Source organism: Perca flavescens, chromosome 7, assembly GCF_004354835.1.
Source record: "Perca flavescens isolate YP-PL-M2 chromosome 7, PFLA_1.0, whole genome shotgun sequence".
NCBI classification, from domain to species: Eukaryota; Metazoa; Chordata; class Actinopteri; order Perciformes; family Percidae; genus Perca; species Perca flavescens.
This window is the reverse complement of record NC_041337.1, coordinates 10,368,153-10,385,597: the sequence shown is the minus strand read 5'-3', so window position 1 is coordinate 10,385,597 and position 17,445 is coordinate 10,368,153. Positions and strand designations below refer to the sequence as shown.

The 17,445-nt window shown below is 40.6% G+C and overlaps 2 protein-coding genes across 2 annotated transcripts; both read left to right on the top strand.

Annotated features, from left to right (window-relative positions):
- Positions 1 to 411: 411 nt before the first annotated feature.
- On the top strand, positions 412 to 9,689 carry nkain5 (sodium/potassium transporting ATPase interacting 5). Its single transcript, XM_028583547.1, has 7 exons — positions 412 to 671; positions 1,583 to 1,720; positions 4,835 to 4,915; positions 7,435 to 7,650; positions 8,354 to 8,414; positions 8,632 to 8,702; positions 8,818 to 9,689. Exons 1-6 carry the CDS (start codon positions 618 to 620, stop codon positions 8,685 to 8,687), a joined length of 606 nt encoding a protein of 201 aa, XP_028439348.1. The 5' UTR covers positions 412 to 617; the 3' UTR covers positions 8,688 to 8,702; positions 8,818 to 9,689.
- A 602-nt stretch (positions 9,690 to 10,291) lies between these two features.
- ythdf1 (YTH N6-methyladenosine RNA binding protein F1) lies at positions 10,292 to 17,163 on the top strand. Its single transcript, XM_028582873.1, has 6 exons — positions 10,292 to 10,705; positions 11,160 to 11,187; positions 12,135 to 12,229; positions 12,332 to 13,981; positions 15,225 to 15,269; positions 15,644 to 17,163. The coding sequence occupies exons 1-6, from the start codon at positions 10,676 to 10,678 to the stop codon at positions 15,656 to 15,658; spliced, it is 1,863 nt and encodes a 620-aa protein (XP_028438674.1). The 5' UTR covers positions 10,292 to 10,675; the 3' UTR covers positions 15,659 to 17,163.
- Positions 17,164 to 17,445: the final 282 nt, after the last annotated feature.

Sequence of the window (17,445 nt, the reverse complement as noted above, 5' to 3'; positions counted from 1 at the left end):
AGTCACATACTTCGTGAATATGTGTGGAGCAATGAGTTCTTCAAATTAATACACGAAAACAACATACATTTCATATTTTCATCATGTTTTTCCAAAATTCGATGTTTGACTGGCACTCTTTTAATTAGGGCTTTAATTACGACCTCTTCTTCAGCAATGGTTTAACACTTAACCAGCTGTTTGTCTGGATGCATTCAAGTCCCAATATTCGCATATGTGCGCTTTTCTTGTGTGCAGAATTTCTGGAAAATGTAATAAATGCTTGTGCTACGTTTGGATAGAAATCTGAAAATAACTCCTGTAGTTTCATTTTTAAAAAGCCTCACACAGCATCCCGAGGCTAACTGTGTCCCTCGGGGTTTCCCCCTCTTATCGTGGCATTAATCGCTCCTCATACCGCCTCCCCTCCCCCTGCTCCGTAGTTCCCACTCAGGGACAGCCTACGTGTTTTCCTCAGGAGCTGAAGTGCACTGTGCGTTTCCTCACACATCTGGAGAATATGGACCTGACGCTTGTGTTTGAGCATTAAAAAAAAACAATCGAGTTACTTCACTGCACTTTTTCCCATCATCTTCATCATCTTAATCAGAGCCAGCGGGAGCAGGAAGGAGAGGAAGATGGGCTGCTGCTCGGCACGATGCATGTTGATCCTCCTGTGTTCTCTGCAGTTGGTAAAATTGTTTTCTTTTATGATGCTTCCGCATAAACACACCAGACTATCTTCCCTCTCTGGTGATACCTAACCTACAACTTTATACTGTTGAAAGTCACTTAAAATTTACAAGTAAAAGCAACATTTTATTTTTTTTTATTTTTTTCTGACAATATAAAATCTTACATATAGACTACAGGCTACAATATTTATATAGGCTACTTAAATACCTGTTAAACCCACTCTTTGCTGTTAGATTTGGTGACCTTCCATTCACATGGTCATTATTAATTCAGGTTTCTGCATCAACTACAAACTAAAATAAAACGGTAGACGTTAGAGGTGATTCCAGCTTCTTAAATGGGAATTGCTTCAGTTTTTCTTGGTGTTCTGTTAAAAAAAATAGAATCTTTTGTTTGAAACTGTTGTTCAGACAACGCGATGAATTCGAAGACATCACCCTGATCTCTGGCTGATTGTGACGAGCCTTTTTACCCACTTTCTGATATTTTATAGAGCAAACACTTGGCACGTTCTTTGATACTGAAGATAAGTATTAGTTGCAGCCCTGTTAAATGTATATATTTTGTGAACCTTGTTAATAGCAAGCTTGTTGCTTATGAAAAGCAGTGAGCGCCCACCAGTACAACCACCACAATAAAAGGCTGCATCCACTTTGTCCTCCTCCTCCTCTGTGTTTCCCACCCTGCCCCCCTTCATCACTGACTGGGGCTCCGGCCTCAGAGGACTTAACACTTTACTTAGGTCTGTCTTTGTCCCTCATGGCTCAGTTGCCTTGACAACTTGTAAGTATCCAAAATACAACCTTGTGGGATGCACAAGCCAGAGATCACCTTCTAACAAGCCAGGGCAGCGCAGTGCAACAGAGTGAGTGTCTTAATAAGTCGTCATTTCTCTTGACCCCAACAGATCACTGCGCTGGAGAGGCAGGTGTTTGACTTCCTCGGCTACCAATGGGCTCCCATCATGATCAACTTCTTCCACGTCATCGTGGTCATCCTGGGCCTGTTTGGTGTCATCCAGTACAGGTCACGCTACGTCATTATGGTGAGGGAACTGTCTGAGTTGGGTTTGTTTTGGAGTTGAGAAAACGTTTCTGTTAAAGCGTTGAATGTTGGTCTATACCAGTGGTTCCCAGCCTTTTTTGACTGGCTTGTTAGGGGAAACTTAGTCTTTCACTGCCAGGCCTTCCTCCACAGCGCTGCGGAGAATTGTGTGGCTAGTCCACATAGCATTCTGGGATGGGAGAAAAACGTGCTCTGGTTCATTGGCATGTCTTTAAACCAATCACAGTTGTCTTGGGTGGTGCTAAGCTCCGGACAGAGCCACGGTGCCTCTGCAAAATAGCCTCAGGAAGGAACTTGTTTTGGTGGAACGTGTGTACGTTCAAAGGTTGTTTTAGTCATGCAACAGAAAACTCAGATTGGACAGATAGTCTAGCTAGCTGTCTGGATTTACCCTGCAGAGGTCTGAGAAGCAGTTAACCATAGTCCTCAGAAATCCACCGGAGTTTAGAATTACAACACAAAGAAAGCGGAAGGTAATGGACATCTGGCCGCAAAGAGTGAAATCCAGCGGAACTTCCGGCGGCAATGGAGCAATCCCGGAAGTGGAACGTCGTGGATATAGACTAGGGGTTACTTAGTTCGACATTTTGGGAAATAAACTTGTTTGCGTTCTTTTCGAGAGTTAAATGCAAAGATTTAATACCTCTCTAATGTCTGTAGCGTATAGCGTACGCATAACATAAAGAGTTGAAACAGCTAGTCAAATGGTAACAAAATCCACCAACTGAAACCTCTGAAGACCATTATGTGTTATTAACACATTACTGCTCTCGCCCAAAATTAGTCCCACGCATAACCCCCTGTAAAATGCCAAATTGATGTTTTTGTACGGATTTAACAAACAAGTTGTAATGTGGTACTTAGTGAGCTTTAGAGGTGTGGTTTTTGTTGCCTTTGGACAGACCCAGGCTAGCTGTTTCCACCTGTTTCCAGTCTCTATGCTAAGCTAAGCTAAGCTAATTGTCTCCTGACCGTAGTTTCATATTTAACCTACAGACGTGAGAGTGGTATCAATGTCCTTCACCTCTGCAAAAAAAAAAGTGAATAAGGCTTAAACACATTTCCCAAAATGTCAAACTATTCCTTTTAAAATGGAAACTGTCTAGTTATGACCCCTCATCACACATGCAATTCAACCAAAGAGTGAATTTGATTTAGTCATCAAGAGAAAACAGCTGCTGTGATATGCAGATGAGTAAACAAGCTTATTACTGATTGGATGTCAAGAGATGTGGGTTTGTGTGAGTGTGTGCATGAGGGCTGTGAACCACAATGACAATGTGAGAGCTGAGTCATACTAGGCTACATAAAGTTTATTATTACAATTTTATTAATAAGAATAAAACCAATTATTGAAATATGAGATTGTATGATTCAGATTGTTTCATTTGAAGCATTTTTGAACCAGTAATAGTATCCAGTGTTTCACAAAAAAAAACATTTAGAAAAAAAGTTAGGAAAACATTACACAGTTTTGTGCAGTGGCGGAAGAAGTATTCAGATCCTTTACTTAAGTAAAAGTACTCATACCCCACTGTAAATATACTGTGTTACAAGTAAAAGTCCTGCATTGAAAATGTTACTTAAAGTGATGGTTCGGAGTAATTTCACCCTAGGGTCCTTTGCACCATGACCTCGAGCCAAACACCCCCCCAGAAGCTTTTTTCACCTGGGTCTAACATTGGGAGAGTTAGCGTAGCAGCGTTATCAGCTGAATAGCTTATTAGCGCAGGGGCTAATGGACCCACGTTTGTATCTGGTAAATGACCCCACTAATAATGCCCGAAATGATACCAAACTTCTATACTAGTACAAATAGGTTATGTACTCATAAAACGATGGATTGGAAAGTTTGTAAGTACACCAGAAGTTTATAAACACTTGCCTGCTCTCTTCTGCTCTCTGTTGCTGCAGCTCCAACTGCTGCTACCTGCAGTTAGACGAGTGCTTAGGGTTGTCTACAAATTACTACACCGAAAAGAGATACAACAAAAATATTTATTAATTTAATGATTAAATTAGGTAATGTCTCCAAACTTATCTCAGTTATTACTTGTCTCCTGCTAGTTATACTACAGCACTTACTTTAAAAAAAAAGTTAAATTAAAAAATATTTTTGTTGCATCTCTTTTCGGTGTAGTAATTTGTAGACAGCCCTAAGCACTCGTCTTACTGCCGGCAGCAGCAACAACAACAGAGAGCAGAAGCCAGCAGGCAAGTGTTCATAAACTTCTGGTGTACTTACAAACTTTCCAATCCATCGTTTTATGAGTACATAACCTATATGTACTAGTGTAGACGTTTGGTACTATTTCGGGCATTATTAGTGGGGTTATTTACGAGATACAAACGTGGGTCCATTAGCCCCTGCGCTAAGCTATTCAGCTGATAACGCTACGCTACGCTAACTCTCCCAATGTTAGACCCAGGTGAAAAAAGCTTCTCGGGAGGTGTTTGGCTCGAGGTCATGGTGCAAAGGACCCTAGGGTGAAATTACTCCGAACCATCACTTTAAGTAAAGGTATGTAAGTATCATCAGGAAAAAGTAAAAGTACTCAATGCAGAAATTTTTAGAAACTAGAAACGATCAAAACGGTTCTGTCATTCAGCTAAGTGTTTAATGGTCTAATCATTTCAGCTGGACTTGTAGGTCTATATATTGTTGGGTAATTTAATTTATAATAAAACATTGTATTTTATAAACTCTAGTGTTTTGTATAGAAAGAAAATATGAATTTTTAAAGTAACTAGCTGTCAGATTAATGAAGTGGAGTTAAAAAGTACAATATTTCTCTCTGAAATGTAGCGGAGTAGAAGTAGAAAGTGGCATGAAAAGATAAGACTTGAGTAAAGTACAAGTACTTAAAATTTGTACTTAAGTACAGTACTTGAGTAAACTACTTAGTTACATTCCACCACTGGTTTGGTGTAACACAAATATATGTCCTTCTCGCCTCAGATTTATCTTTATACACTTTCAGAATTAGGACATTTGTAAGGAAAGAGAAAAAAAGGAGCCCTGAGCTACATTACGAGCACATTGAAGAATTGTGAATTTTTTTAACGTTGTTTAACAATGTTTCTGTTTCCTCAGTACCTGCTGTGGATGCTGTTGTGGGTCGGCTGGAATGTCTTTGTTAGCTGTCTCTACTTGGATTTGGGAGGCCTTTCAAAGGTAGGTCTAATGGTCACGGAAGTGTCAGATAATTAGAGCCTCGCGCAGCTTCAGCTTCTAAATACAGTGTTCAGCTCTTCTCATGTCTCAGGACCTGCAGTCACATGATCAACACTCCGTTTACGTTAGTTGGATAGAACGTAAACGGGCGCCCATATGCAGAGGCTCAGTCCTTGACACAGCGGCTCAGGGTTCGAGTCCGACCTGCGGCCTTCTCCCTGTCTCTCCCCTTTCCTGTTTACAGCTGTCCTGTCTATTGAAGGCTAAAGTGTCCAAAATATTTATAAATATTTAGTGTTATGAAAGGACCAGTGGTGGAATGTAACTAAGGAATTTTCTCAAGTACTGTTCTTAAGTACACATTTTTCTTTTCGTGCAACTTTCTACTTCTACTCCGCTACATTTCAGAGAGAAATATTGTTCTTTTTACACCACTACATTAAATGTCCCATGACATGGCGCTCTTTGGATGCTTTTATATAGACCTTAGTGGTCCCCTAATACTGTATCTGAAGTCTCTTTTATATAGGCCTTAGTGGTCCCCTAATACTGTATCTGAAGTCTCTTTTATATAGGCCTTAGTGGTCCCCTAATACTGTATCTGAAGTCTCTTTTATATAGGCCTTAGTGGTCCCCTAATACTGTATCTGAAGTCTCTTTTATATAGGCCTTAGTGGTCCCCTAATACTGTATCTGAAGTCTCTTTTATATAGGCCTTAGTGGTCCCCTAATACTGTATCTGAAGTCTCTTTTATATAGACCTTAGTGGTCCCCTAATACTATATCTGAAGTCTCTTTTATATAGGCCTTAGTGGTCCCCTAATACTGTATCTGAAGTCTCTTTTATATAGGCCTTAGTGGTCCCTTAATACTGTATCTGAAGTCTCTTTTATATAGGCCTTAGTGGTCCCCTAATACTGTATCTGAAGTCTCTTTTATATAGGCCTTAGTGGTCCCCTAATACTGTATCTGAAGTCTCTTTTATATAGGCCTTAGTGGTCCCCTAATACTGTATCTGAAGTCTCTTTTATATAGGCCTTAGTGGTCCCCTAATACTGTATCTGAAGTCTCTTTTATATAGGCCTTAGTGGTCCCTTAATACTGTATCTGAAGTCTCTTTTTATATAGGCCTTAGTGGTCCCCTAATACTGTATCTGAAGTCTCTTTTATATAGGCCTTAGTGGTCCCCTAATACTGTATCTGAAGTCTCTTTTATATAGGCCTTAGTGGTCCCCTAATACTGTATCTGAAGTCTCTTTCATATAGACCTTAGTGGTCCCCTAATACTGTATCTGAAGTCTCTTTTATATAGACCTTAGTGGTCCCCTAATACTGTATCTGAAGTCTCTTTTATATAGGCCTAAGTGGTCCCCTAATACTGTATCTGAAGTCTCTTTCCCGAAATTCAGCCATGGTGCAGAATTACAGCCACTAGAGCCAGTCCCACAATGAGCTTTCCTAATTGACCTTTCTCATCTTCACTTTTCTATTATTTAGCTAAAACATAACTGGAAGACTTCAGAGAAAAACCAGAGCCTTCAAAATGAACTGAACCTGCCGGCTTTTAATAATAAATACACTTTAAGATCTGGATTCTATACAAATACTAAAATGAAAAATGAAATCCAATATTACATATACATTCAAATGAATGCTGTCTTCTTTTTAATAAGTATTCATGTTGCTCAGCCCTTGTATATTAGATTTGCTTTGTTGTTTCAGTTGTTACTTTTATTGTTTCTGTTTATTTTTATGTTTTTTTAAATGCTTTTTGTCCTCAGCCCACAGCTCGTAATGTTTATCATTGCTCTGCCATTTTTCCTGATAAGAAAAACAAATAAAAAGAAATGAGAAATGTATAGCTTAATCAATGTTGGAAATAATCCTTAGTAGTGGCCCCAGACAGGAAGTAAGGCACACACTGATCCATGTTCACACCACACCTGATCCTTGTTGCAGGTCAGATTTCTCTCTAGAGATGTTACAATACAACGTTTTCCGTCCCGATACCAATTCCAATACCTGAACTTGCGTATCGGCCAATACCGATAACCGATCCGATACGAGTGTGTTAAAAAATACATATATTTCATTATGTTTAACAGCTGTATACTACTAAGCACATATGAATGTGACATGATTGCTGTCATTGTTTGTGAAATATGAACAAACACAAACAATGAACGCTGTAGAACCTTCTTTTATATCCAGTTTGACCCTCAGTCGTAACAGAAAAAGAACATAAACTACTTTCAAGTAAATTTTCTTCTGCACTAAATTCTGGGGTATTGGATTGGTACAAAAACTCCAGTACTTGCTGATACCGATACCAGCATAGATTTTAGGCAGTATTGGAGGTTTTTTCGATACTGGTATCGGAACATCTCTATTTCTCTCCCATCTTTTTTCAGCAGGATTTTAGAACTTTCTACTGCACAAAGTTCAATAAAACAGATCTTTGGGAACGTAAGAGCTGAGAAGTTGCCTTCACATGTCTTCTGCCTGTTTTGTCACTGCAGGACAGTGATATCCTCTCCCTGGGAGTATCGTTGCACCGCTCGTGGTGGAAGGATAACGGGCTGAGTTGTGAGAGCGAGGGCCTTCCCTCCGCTGGGTGGCAGAACCAGCAGAACCACAATAACCAGCAGAACCCCGAGCTGACCACAGTGCTGAGCTGCTGGCTGGAATACCAGTACATAGAAGTCTTGCACTGCATCGTCCAGCTGCTCATATCGGTTAGTCTCTGTCACACATTACTTCACATTACACATTTATGCCGGATGTCACTGTTTTGGGCCGTATGTCCGTTACCTAACGCTTACTTTGTGTTGGAATTTTAAACTCGGTCAATTTCTGAGGACTATGGTTAACTGCTCCTCAGATTTCTCCAGGGTAAATCCAGACAGCTAAATATCTGTCCAATCTGAGTTTTATGTTGCACGACTAAAACTACTTTTGAACGAATGTTCCACCAAAACAAGTTCCTTCCCGAGGCTATTTTGGTACGAGTGAGCACAAATTTCCTGCGGGATCAACCTGACGTTGGGACTTTGCTGTAGATAATTACACAGACTGACACGTTCTTGTTTTTTATCATACTTTCCATTTTAATACACGTTGGTATGAGTTTTCTCTCACTGCACATATGAGACTGTAGATCTGCAGACACAACAGGCCTTTTACACAGCAGATGTTATCAATGACCAATGAAGCAGATAAATGGAATTCTGCCATTATTCATTTTATTATTTACACCTGTGCTTTTAGTACTGTGATATGTCAAAATGGCCTACGAAATGTTTTAATATTATCACCGTCAAGATGTTTCTAAAATATGCTTTGTGGTGAATAATGTGCTTTTAAAACATAAAAGAAAAATAATTGAGGAAAATTAAAAAAATAAAAAGATTCCCTTCAAATTTGTGTTAATTTTCGTAGCTCCCGGGATTTGTTTATGCCTGCTACGTCGTCAGCACTTTCTCAGATGAAGAAGACAGCTGTAAGTATGCTCCTGATCAATCATGGACATTATTCATATAGTTTATGGCAAATATAATTCATTTTATCATCCATTATCCATCCAATTTTAGACATATTTTATCCACTTAAAGTATAAAAGAATGCTTTTTACAACATTTGCCATCCTATTTTGTTTTTTTACACTGAGGTTGATTTGCTTTGTATCTTTTAATTTACATTGTTCTTTCTTATTTTAGTTAATTTCTTTGGTGAATTCAGTCATCCATCCAAACCCTCTCAGTTGTTCTTCTAGTGTAAAGACCTGTGGGTAGGTTTAGTGGCATGATTGCCATTACCTTTTATTTTCCACCCATTCTGTGGATGTCATGGTTCATCTCATTTGTTCAGCATCTCATAATGTGTTTTTCTATATTTTTGCTTAGATTATAAATAACCACACAAATAAAGTGGTTCAGGAAAGCCGAGAAGGAACCTAGCAGAAGGGAAGACAACTTTGAAGACTGTCATTGTGACATTGCTTCAGCCTGGTTCTCAAAAACTCCTGTCACAGATGCTGAACCTCACTGTGCACAAACTGTACACACTGTCCTGAGTCAAGAGGAGAATTTCACTGTATAAAACGTGCAGACCTATTCATGACATAGGTCATGTTTTTTTCTCAGGCCTAAAATGCTGTAAATCCAGATTTTAATCTACCTCTGTGTGTGCCAGTGTGTGTCAGTGTGTGTGAATGAGATATAAACCACTAGATATCAAGCACTCAAATACAAAAGAAAAGTGTGATTTGAAAGATGTAAATAAGTCACAGATTCTTTCTGGTGTTTTGTAAAATGTATACTGTAAATTATTAATGTGTCATTTTAGTTAGAAAAAGTGACCATGCAAACTTGTGTAGTGACTGATATAACTTAGAGAAATAAACCACACTCACAAAACAGCTTGTATTGCTGTTGCACACATTTCTTTATTATTAAACATTTATAAGACTTTTTTTATAAGACCTACTTCTGATAATTTGTCCTTCTTTTGCACATGATCAACCCCTACCTTAGGGCACTATCCCACCTCCTATAGTAGCAAGTCATGGACTGTGATGCTTTTGCCTCTTTCTTTTTGTTTTTTGTTGCTTCTTTGTAATTGTTTTGTGTGGGGCTCCTGGGTAGCTCACCTAGTAGAGTGTGCACCCAGTGTACAGAGGAGGCTCAGTCCTAGCTGCAGCAGCCGCTGGTTCAATTCCAACCTGCGGCCCTTTGCTGCATGTAATTTCCCCTCTCTCTCTCCTTTCATGTCTAAGCTGTCCTATCAAATAAAGGCCTAAAAAAATCAGCAATTGTTTTATGTCTCTTTGTGGTTGTTTTGCCCCTTTTTGTAGTTACTTTTTGTCTCTTTGCAGTTGCTTTGCGTCTCTTTCTAGTCCTTTATGTTTATTTTGCAGGTGAAGGCCAGGGGGGGGTCCTGACACTTTGGGCCCCTAGGCCTGTGTCTGGTAGGCACGTTTAGTAATCTATCCATGCAGTACCCTTATTCCCAGTAAACCAAAGTCTCTGTAGATATGTGTATAAGGATTTGTATATAAGTAACTGTATATCTTGTTTCATTTTATTCCATTCTAATTTAAAGGTTTGTATTTATGGCTTTCTATAGGCTATGTGTCTATATGTCTCCTGTTGCATACAATTCATATTTCATTGTGCAAACTTGTGTTATAAATTGACAAAAAAAAACCTTGTACACTTAGGAGCAAACATATTGCTCTGCCACAGTTGTATAGGCTTAGGACAGTGCCTATATAGCTACTTTTCAAAGCTGAATTAATTAGAAAAAAATGTTTTTCAGTAAATGTAATGTAAATACGGGCACCGCTGCTGCTGCCATAGTGCTGCTGCTAGGTAGCCGTGGACGCGTGCCTTACGTCAGCGACGTCATTTCCGCTCCGCAGACCCCGGATGAAGCTGCCATTGGGGCAAGTGAGCAGGGCCACCGAGGCTGGTTGGGTTTTAATTTCACGGTGAGGGGACCGGAGCGGATTGAAGCCCCGCTGGATTAATGTCGACAGGGCAGCGCGGAGTGCCAGCAAGGGCTACGACGAGCAAACGGTCCGCGCCTAGCAGAGACACCGCCGGCTAACGGCTGCTGCTAACTGTGTTTAACTGCAAGCAAACTACCGCGGAGCAGGGAAACAGCTTCTCCAGCCATTAGCCTCTGCACACAGCGGAGTTTGTGCAGTTTACACACTGTACGTGTTGTCAGGGTTGTTCTAATACAACACCTGGTGGACGAATGATGTCTGCCGCTAGTATTGACCCTCAGGTAAGCAACGAGGTGTGTGTGTGTGTGTGTGTGTGTGTGTGTGTGTGTGTGTGTGTGTGTGTGTGTGTGTGTGTGTGTGTGTGTGTGTGTGTGTGTGTGTGTGTGAGAGAGAGAGAGAGTGTGTGTGTGTGTGTGTGAGAGTGTGTGAGAGTGTGTGTGTGAGAGTGTGTGTGTGTGTGTGTGAGAGAGTGTGTGAGTGTGAGAGATCCCAAGCTAGTTGAAAGGGGAGGTTAGCTAGAAAACTGCTCTCTGCTGGTAATCAAAGACCTGGACCACATCTTCCAGTAGGTGTCTGGCTAAACTGTGTGTGAGTCAGGTTTCCAGAGGAGATGTATAAACATGTCGGTGTGCAGCTAGGATAATGTGATATGCTTTGAATAACATTGGAGACCCATGTAAGCGTTGTGTTTTTCTCCTCTCACATGCATTCCTCCTTTTTAATGTGACCACTAAGACATCGAAAGGACAAGATGCAAGCAAAGGTAAGAAGATAAATGTCTCTACAGACCTACAGATGTTGCACATTACCTGTTTAGCAACTGATACTTCATATCAGATACAACTGACCCATGTTTTGTTGTAGCCCTTATGTCAACAGAGAAACTCCAACATTGTCTACATAGCATTAAATAATGTTGCATCATTACATCTTTTTATCCATGTGTTTGCTTTGTAGTTGTATGGAGTAATGCACATACATCATCGTAAAAGGGAAACAGCTTATCAATGGAAAGCACCTTGCAGATATTTTAGGCTTCATAGGGTTGGGTATCGTTTGGGGCTTTTTCTGATACCGGTGCTAAAGCGATGCTTTTAAAACTGCCGGTGCCTGAACCGATACTTTTTAAGAAAGTTTAAAAAAAAAAAAATGATTTAATAATATAGTAATAACTATAACCAAATAACAATAACGTATTTCACTAGTAAATTGCTGTTGAGCGACAAAAACAACCACCAGATGGGAAAATGGTATTTTACAATAACTTTGAATGCACTGCGAGGCTACCAGTTTCAAGTGAACGCACCGTCTGTGTTGTTTTTCCAACAATGGCAGCTGCACACTGCTTAACTTCCCGCTGTTGGATCCTCTACAGTGAAATACAGTCACAATTTACACCGTTTAGCTGTCAGCAATTTAACTGTATTTAATCCAGCTGCTAGCTAACGGTAGGCTAACGTTAACTGCTGACAAGTGTAGTGTTAACTAGCATGACATGCAGCCATGTTTCTGTTAACGTTAATGTCTGTTTCGGAGCATCAGAGAGCAGCGCAGGCATATCAGTGGCACCGAAATCCGCGTTGCAATTCAGTCCGGTAGATACCGGTCGTTAAGGCACCGGTGCTGTATTAGCACCGGGAGTTAGCATCATTAGGTTGTTTGGGGGTATGTGTAAATTCCAGCTTTGACAACAGTTTGATTTTATTGCAGCCTTTCCAGTTTCAGTGCAGAATGGCTCCCTCCACCAGAAGGATACTGTTCATGACAATGACTTTGAGCCTTATCTCACCAACCAGTCTAATCAGGTCGGAAACACCTGTGAATTGTCTTTTGTGACACTAAAATAATTTAATATCGCTGCATTTTGTTGCCCTAACAAATTATCTTTACTCTATTTCTGTTTGTAGAATAACAGCTATCAATCCATGACAGACCCTTACCTGTCCAGCTACTATGCCCCCTCCATTGGATTTCCTTACCCTCTCAGTGAGGCTCCTTGGTCTACAGGAGGTGACCCACCAATTCCCTACCTGACACCCTATGCCCCCCTCAACAATGGAGACCATCACTTCATGCACGACACAGTGTTTGGGCAGCCGGGTGGGCTCAGCAGCAGCATCTATCCACACAGGTTTAACTTTTTCCCAGAGAACCCGGCCTTCTCAGCCTGGGGCACCAGTGGTTCTCAGGGCCAGCAGACTCAGAGCTCAGCCTATGGGGGGAGTTACAGCTACCCACCCAGCTCTCTAGGAGGCACTTTAGTCCCTGATGGCCAGACAGGTTTCCATAGTGACACCCTGAGCAAGGCTCCAGGTATGAACAGCCTAGAGCAGGGCATGCTGGGCCTAAAAATAGGTGGAGATGTGACAGGAAGTGGCTCGGGTGTGAAGAGTGCAGGCTCTCTTGGAGGTGGCAATGTAGCTGCAGCTGTTGCCACGGGCAACGGCGGCACACCAATTGGAATGCCCCCTCCGAAACCTACATCGTGGGCTGCTATTGCTAGTAAACCTGCCAAGCTGCAGCAACAAAAGACGAAGAACAAACCTGGCGCACCCATAGTTGGAGGAGGTCTGCCTCCACCCCCCATTAAACACAACATGGACATTGATACATGGGATAATAAAGGGGCTGCTACTAAAATGGCCCCTCCTTTGCCCTCCCATCACCATCACCACCACCACCACCAGCAACACCAGCCCCAGCTTCACTCCCATGCTTCCAGTCTCCTGCCTCCCCTTCAACAGTCCCTACAGTCTGCCCAGTCCCTCGTGCAGCAGATGACCATGCAGGGTCCTCCTCCTCCACAGTCTTACCATAACCACAACTCCGCTCCGACACCTCAGACCCGCTGGGTAGCCCCACGTAATCGCAACTTGTGCTACGGTGGCGGAAGCTTGGACAGCAGCGGCTCCTCTAACGGCGGCGGTATTGGTAACGGAGGGGTAGGGGTAGGGGGAGGGGGCGGGGCCGTCACTCCAGAGCCGGGATCAGAGTCCCACCCTGTGCTGGAGAAGCTGCGGGCGGCCCACAGCTACAACCCCAAGGAGTTTGACTGGAACCTGAAAAATGGACGCGTGTTTATCATCAAGAGCTACTCTGAGGACGACATCCACCGCTCCATCAAGTACTCCATCTGGTGCAGCACAGAGCACGGCAACAAGCGTTTGGACACGGCCTTCAGAGCTATGAACTCTAAAGGTCCCGTCTACTTGTTGTTCAGTGTCAACGGCAGCGGCCATTTCTGCGGAGCGGCGGAAATGCGCTCGCCTGTGGACTACGGCACCAGCGCTGGCGTTTGGGCGCAGGACAAGTGGAAGGGCAAGTTTGATGTGAACTGGTTGTTTGTTAAGGACGTGCCCAATAGCCAGCTGCGCCACATCCGCCTGGAGAACAATGACAACAAGCCAGTCACCAACTCTCGTGACACCCAGGAGGTTCCTCTGGAAAAGGCGAAGCAGGTGCTCAAGATTATCGCCCAGTTCAAACACACCACCTCCATCTTTGATGACTTTTCCCACTATGAGAAGAAGCAGGAGGAGGAGGAGGTGGTGAGAAAGGTATTTCCTTTAGACATGACACTTTTGAAATAGAGGCATAAAGATATTTAGGGACTGTACGAAATCTATTGAGGGGGGGGTAGCAGAGAAATCTTGTGCATCAGGTTAATAAAGCAAGGCCCTCTCTAGTGTTATTAAAGGTCCCATGACATGCTGCTTTTTGGATGCTTTTATATAGGCCCTAGTGGTCCCCTAATACTGTATCTGAAGTCTCTTTTATATAGACCTTAGTGGTCCCCTAATACTGTATCTGAAGTCTCTTTTATATAGACCTTAGTGGTCCCCTAATACTGTATCTGAAGTCTCTTTTATATAGACCTTAGTGGTCCCCTAATACTGTATCTGAAGTCTCTTTTATATAGACCTTAGTGGTCCCCTAATACTGTATCTGAAGTCTCTTTCCCGAAATTCAGCCTTGGTGCAGAATTACAGCCACTAGAGCCATTCCCACAATGAGCTTTCCTTAGGATGTGCCATTTCTGTGTCTGTAGCTTTAAATGCTATTGAGGAGCAGAGGTGGGGGGGCAAGGTGGAGGGTGGTGAAATTTTCATGCCATGGGACCTTTTAATATTTTCTTTGGACCCTCCCCCTGGACTAATAACTTATATTGAACTGGTACAATTCCTTTTGATTTAAGCCCTGTAATATTTTCGCCGAACCCGGATTCCAAATAACAAAACATAAAAAGGTGAATTTTAGATCCAAAGATGTTGTCAAATATTCGATTAGTTGTCTGTCATACTTGAATCACTTACAGATGTCTGAGTTGCGTTACCAGGCATGTTAACCAGATGTGTTTTGGTGCTGTTTAAGCTTTAATGTATGTCTGACTGTCCCGATACAGAGACACGACTGCTGTCTCCTGCACACAACAAAACACAACTGAATGACCCATGGCACACATAAAAGCCATCTTGTTGATGTAACTGTTCGATGTTTTTTATGTTAGAAATGTTAGAAAGGAAAGCTGAAATAAAATATAAATATAGGGAAGAAAAAGATGCTTTCCTGCTCTCCTGAAAAGTCACACTACCCTCCCCCCTTTCTGACTTTCCTCTCCCTGCCTAATAACAGTTGTACAGTCCCTTATTTGTAAGCTGGTTTCTTTTTACTTAACATTTGTATCTATTAGTGATTTATTTGAAATGATTTGAACGTTTGATGATGAAATATTTAAATATAAGTGATGATTGTATTTGTAATGTAACTTTTCAATAAGACTTTGCATGTTTTGTTTAACAGAGCTATGAGCCTGCCCCAATACAGAGCCGATCCCGAATTGATCAGGTAAAGTCTGTTATCTTAATTAATGAGTATTTTGCTATATATACTGTATGACAAATGTATGCAGAATCATACATATGTATATGAAGTCATCAAGTTGAACTAGGTTCCACTGTTCACACCAAACGCTTCACATGTGCAAAACCACTTCAGTATCTCATTTTGTTTGTCTATAATTTTGCTCAGACCTTTTTTTTTATTTAAACAACAGATTTTAGTAAAACGATAACATAATATGGTCAAATTATAACAATCTAATTCCGCTGAATGTCGAATGTCCAGCTCCTAGAATATTACAGGTGTGAGTCATGTGATATTGATTAATCTGTCTAACAATGTCTTGATTTTTTTATGTTTTTATTTCCCCTTTTATTCAGGATCGTCAAAAGTAAACAGAAGACATCTGTCGATGAAATTAAAATTTAAAAAGGAAACACAAAGACATTATAGAAATTTAAAACTAATATTTTCTTTCTATTTAATTTTGTTGACTTTGGCCCACGTCAAACGTTTGACCCACAATGCTCCTGGCTCCCAGTCTTTAAGATGTATTTGCGTGCAGGGATGAAGCTAGTTCCACCAGTTGAATCGCTTCAATAATATATATTTTCTTGTTTTGTCTGTATTTTTTTAGCCTTACAAATCCCTATTGCTACCCCGGAACTTGCATTCTTAACTAAATATAAGTAACAAATATCTGCACGTCTGTTTTTGAAAGTCTCTTGACAACATGCTGCTGATATTCAGTGACTGTTCACTTTGTGGTTTGTGTGTTGGAGAAATGTTAAGTGCTTGTAATGGTTAACGAGTGAACAAGACTTTATTGACAAATGTCTGCTATCTGTTTGTGGCCAGTTGTATTTTATATTATCAGACAGAAAAAAAATATGCCACTTTTTTTCATGTATGGGCTGTTTCACTTTGGTGGGGGAATGTGTACACCGAAAGTTTCTGTATGCATAGAAATAATCGTGCAAGGTTGTGACGTTAGAAAGCATAATTGTTAGGAAAATATTTTGAATAATGTATCACCTGGCTTACAACTGGTTCAATCTAACATTAAGGTGCAGAATATATGGGATTTTGTCTCTCCTAGAGCAGAGCCTTAACATTTCTTTTTAGCACTAAATTAAATTTGTATTTTTCTTTTTCCAGAACTGTACCTCAAAATCTTTCAGCTAGAGATTCAGGGTTAGAATGTCTAGAGATCAAACACTCTTAAAGGTGGTCCCTCTCTTTCTTATTTGAAGGATGGAATAAAAAATATACTGTATTAATTTAACAAAAAAAAATTTGGTTTCTGTCTTATTTCCCTTAAACAATGACTTTTATTTTCCTGGTGTTCAAACAGGAGGTCTCTGTTTATAAAAAAAAAAAAAGTCTGGAGGAAATGTAGCATGTGCTGCTTTTAAAACTCAAGCCAGGCCTTTCACTTTGTTTTTTTTTTTTTTGTTTCTTGTTCTTTCTTAACTAAATTATAATCTTGGCATCATTTTCATTGCTATAACCTGTCCACATCATCCTCATAAAGTGTAAGCTTTAATGTACTGGCATTTCTAACTTGAGATTGCCTCAAAATGTTTAACTGTAGCATTATACTTAACTGATTTATTGTCAAGTGTATGAAAACCCAGAGACTAGTGTATATGGTAAATGTTTGTGACTTTTTTTAAACTTGCTTGCTGTATTGTGTGTGTGTGTGTATGCAAGAGTGAAAGAAAAGAGAGGGAGTATGTTTGTGGAGCAATCAGAGTTATATTACTGGTATTGGATTATAGAAAATTTATGCAAAAAAATGTTTTAAAGTCACCCCTGAATTAAATATCCATTGTATCAGAGGTCACTATCACATTCTTAGATTTGATCATGTTCATTATTAAAGATATACTTATCTGTTCACTGTGGGGTTTTTTGTATTACGAGGATTTTGTGCGCATGATTTCCAAGTACTTTTTTATAATATAGTTCAACACTACAAAGTTCACTAATAAGGGATTTACAGTCTGCACAGTATACAACACCCTCAATTTAAATAACGAAATGCCAAAAATGAGAACTTCCGTCCTGCATGTTTAAATATCGTCACACCTCTTATACAGGATCTCTGGGTTTGATTTCTTTATGAAACAGGGTTATAAGTATGTTGTTTTGCACTCGACATCACACTTGTTTGGCTTTC

Bases quoted from the DNA above. Each gene is read 5' to 3' on its own strand.
- nkain5 (XM_028583547.1), top strand. From the start codon at position 618: ATGGGCTGCTGCTCGGCACGATGCATGTTGATCCTCCTGTGTTCTCTG. The intron at 672-1,582 runs GTAAAATTGTTT...TGACCCCAACAG, and splicing joins TCCTGTGTTCTCTGCAGTTG to ATCACTGCGCTGGAGAGGCA. The intron at 8,415-8,631 runs GTAAGTATGCTC...TTCTTATTTTAG, and splicing joins CTCAGATGAAGAAGACAGCT to TTAATTTCTTTGGTGAATTC.
- ythdf1 (XM_028582873.1), top strand. From the start codon at position 10,676: ATGATGTCTGCCGCTAGTATTGACCCTCAG. The intron at 11,188-12,134 runs GTAAGAAGATAA...ATTTTATTGCAG, and splicing joins AGGACAAGATGCAAGCAAAG to CCTTTCCAGTTTCAGTGCAG. The intron at 12,230-12,331 runs GTCGGAAACACC...TTCTGTTTGTAG, and splicing joins TCACCAACCAGTCTAATCAG to AATAACAGCTATCAATCCAT.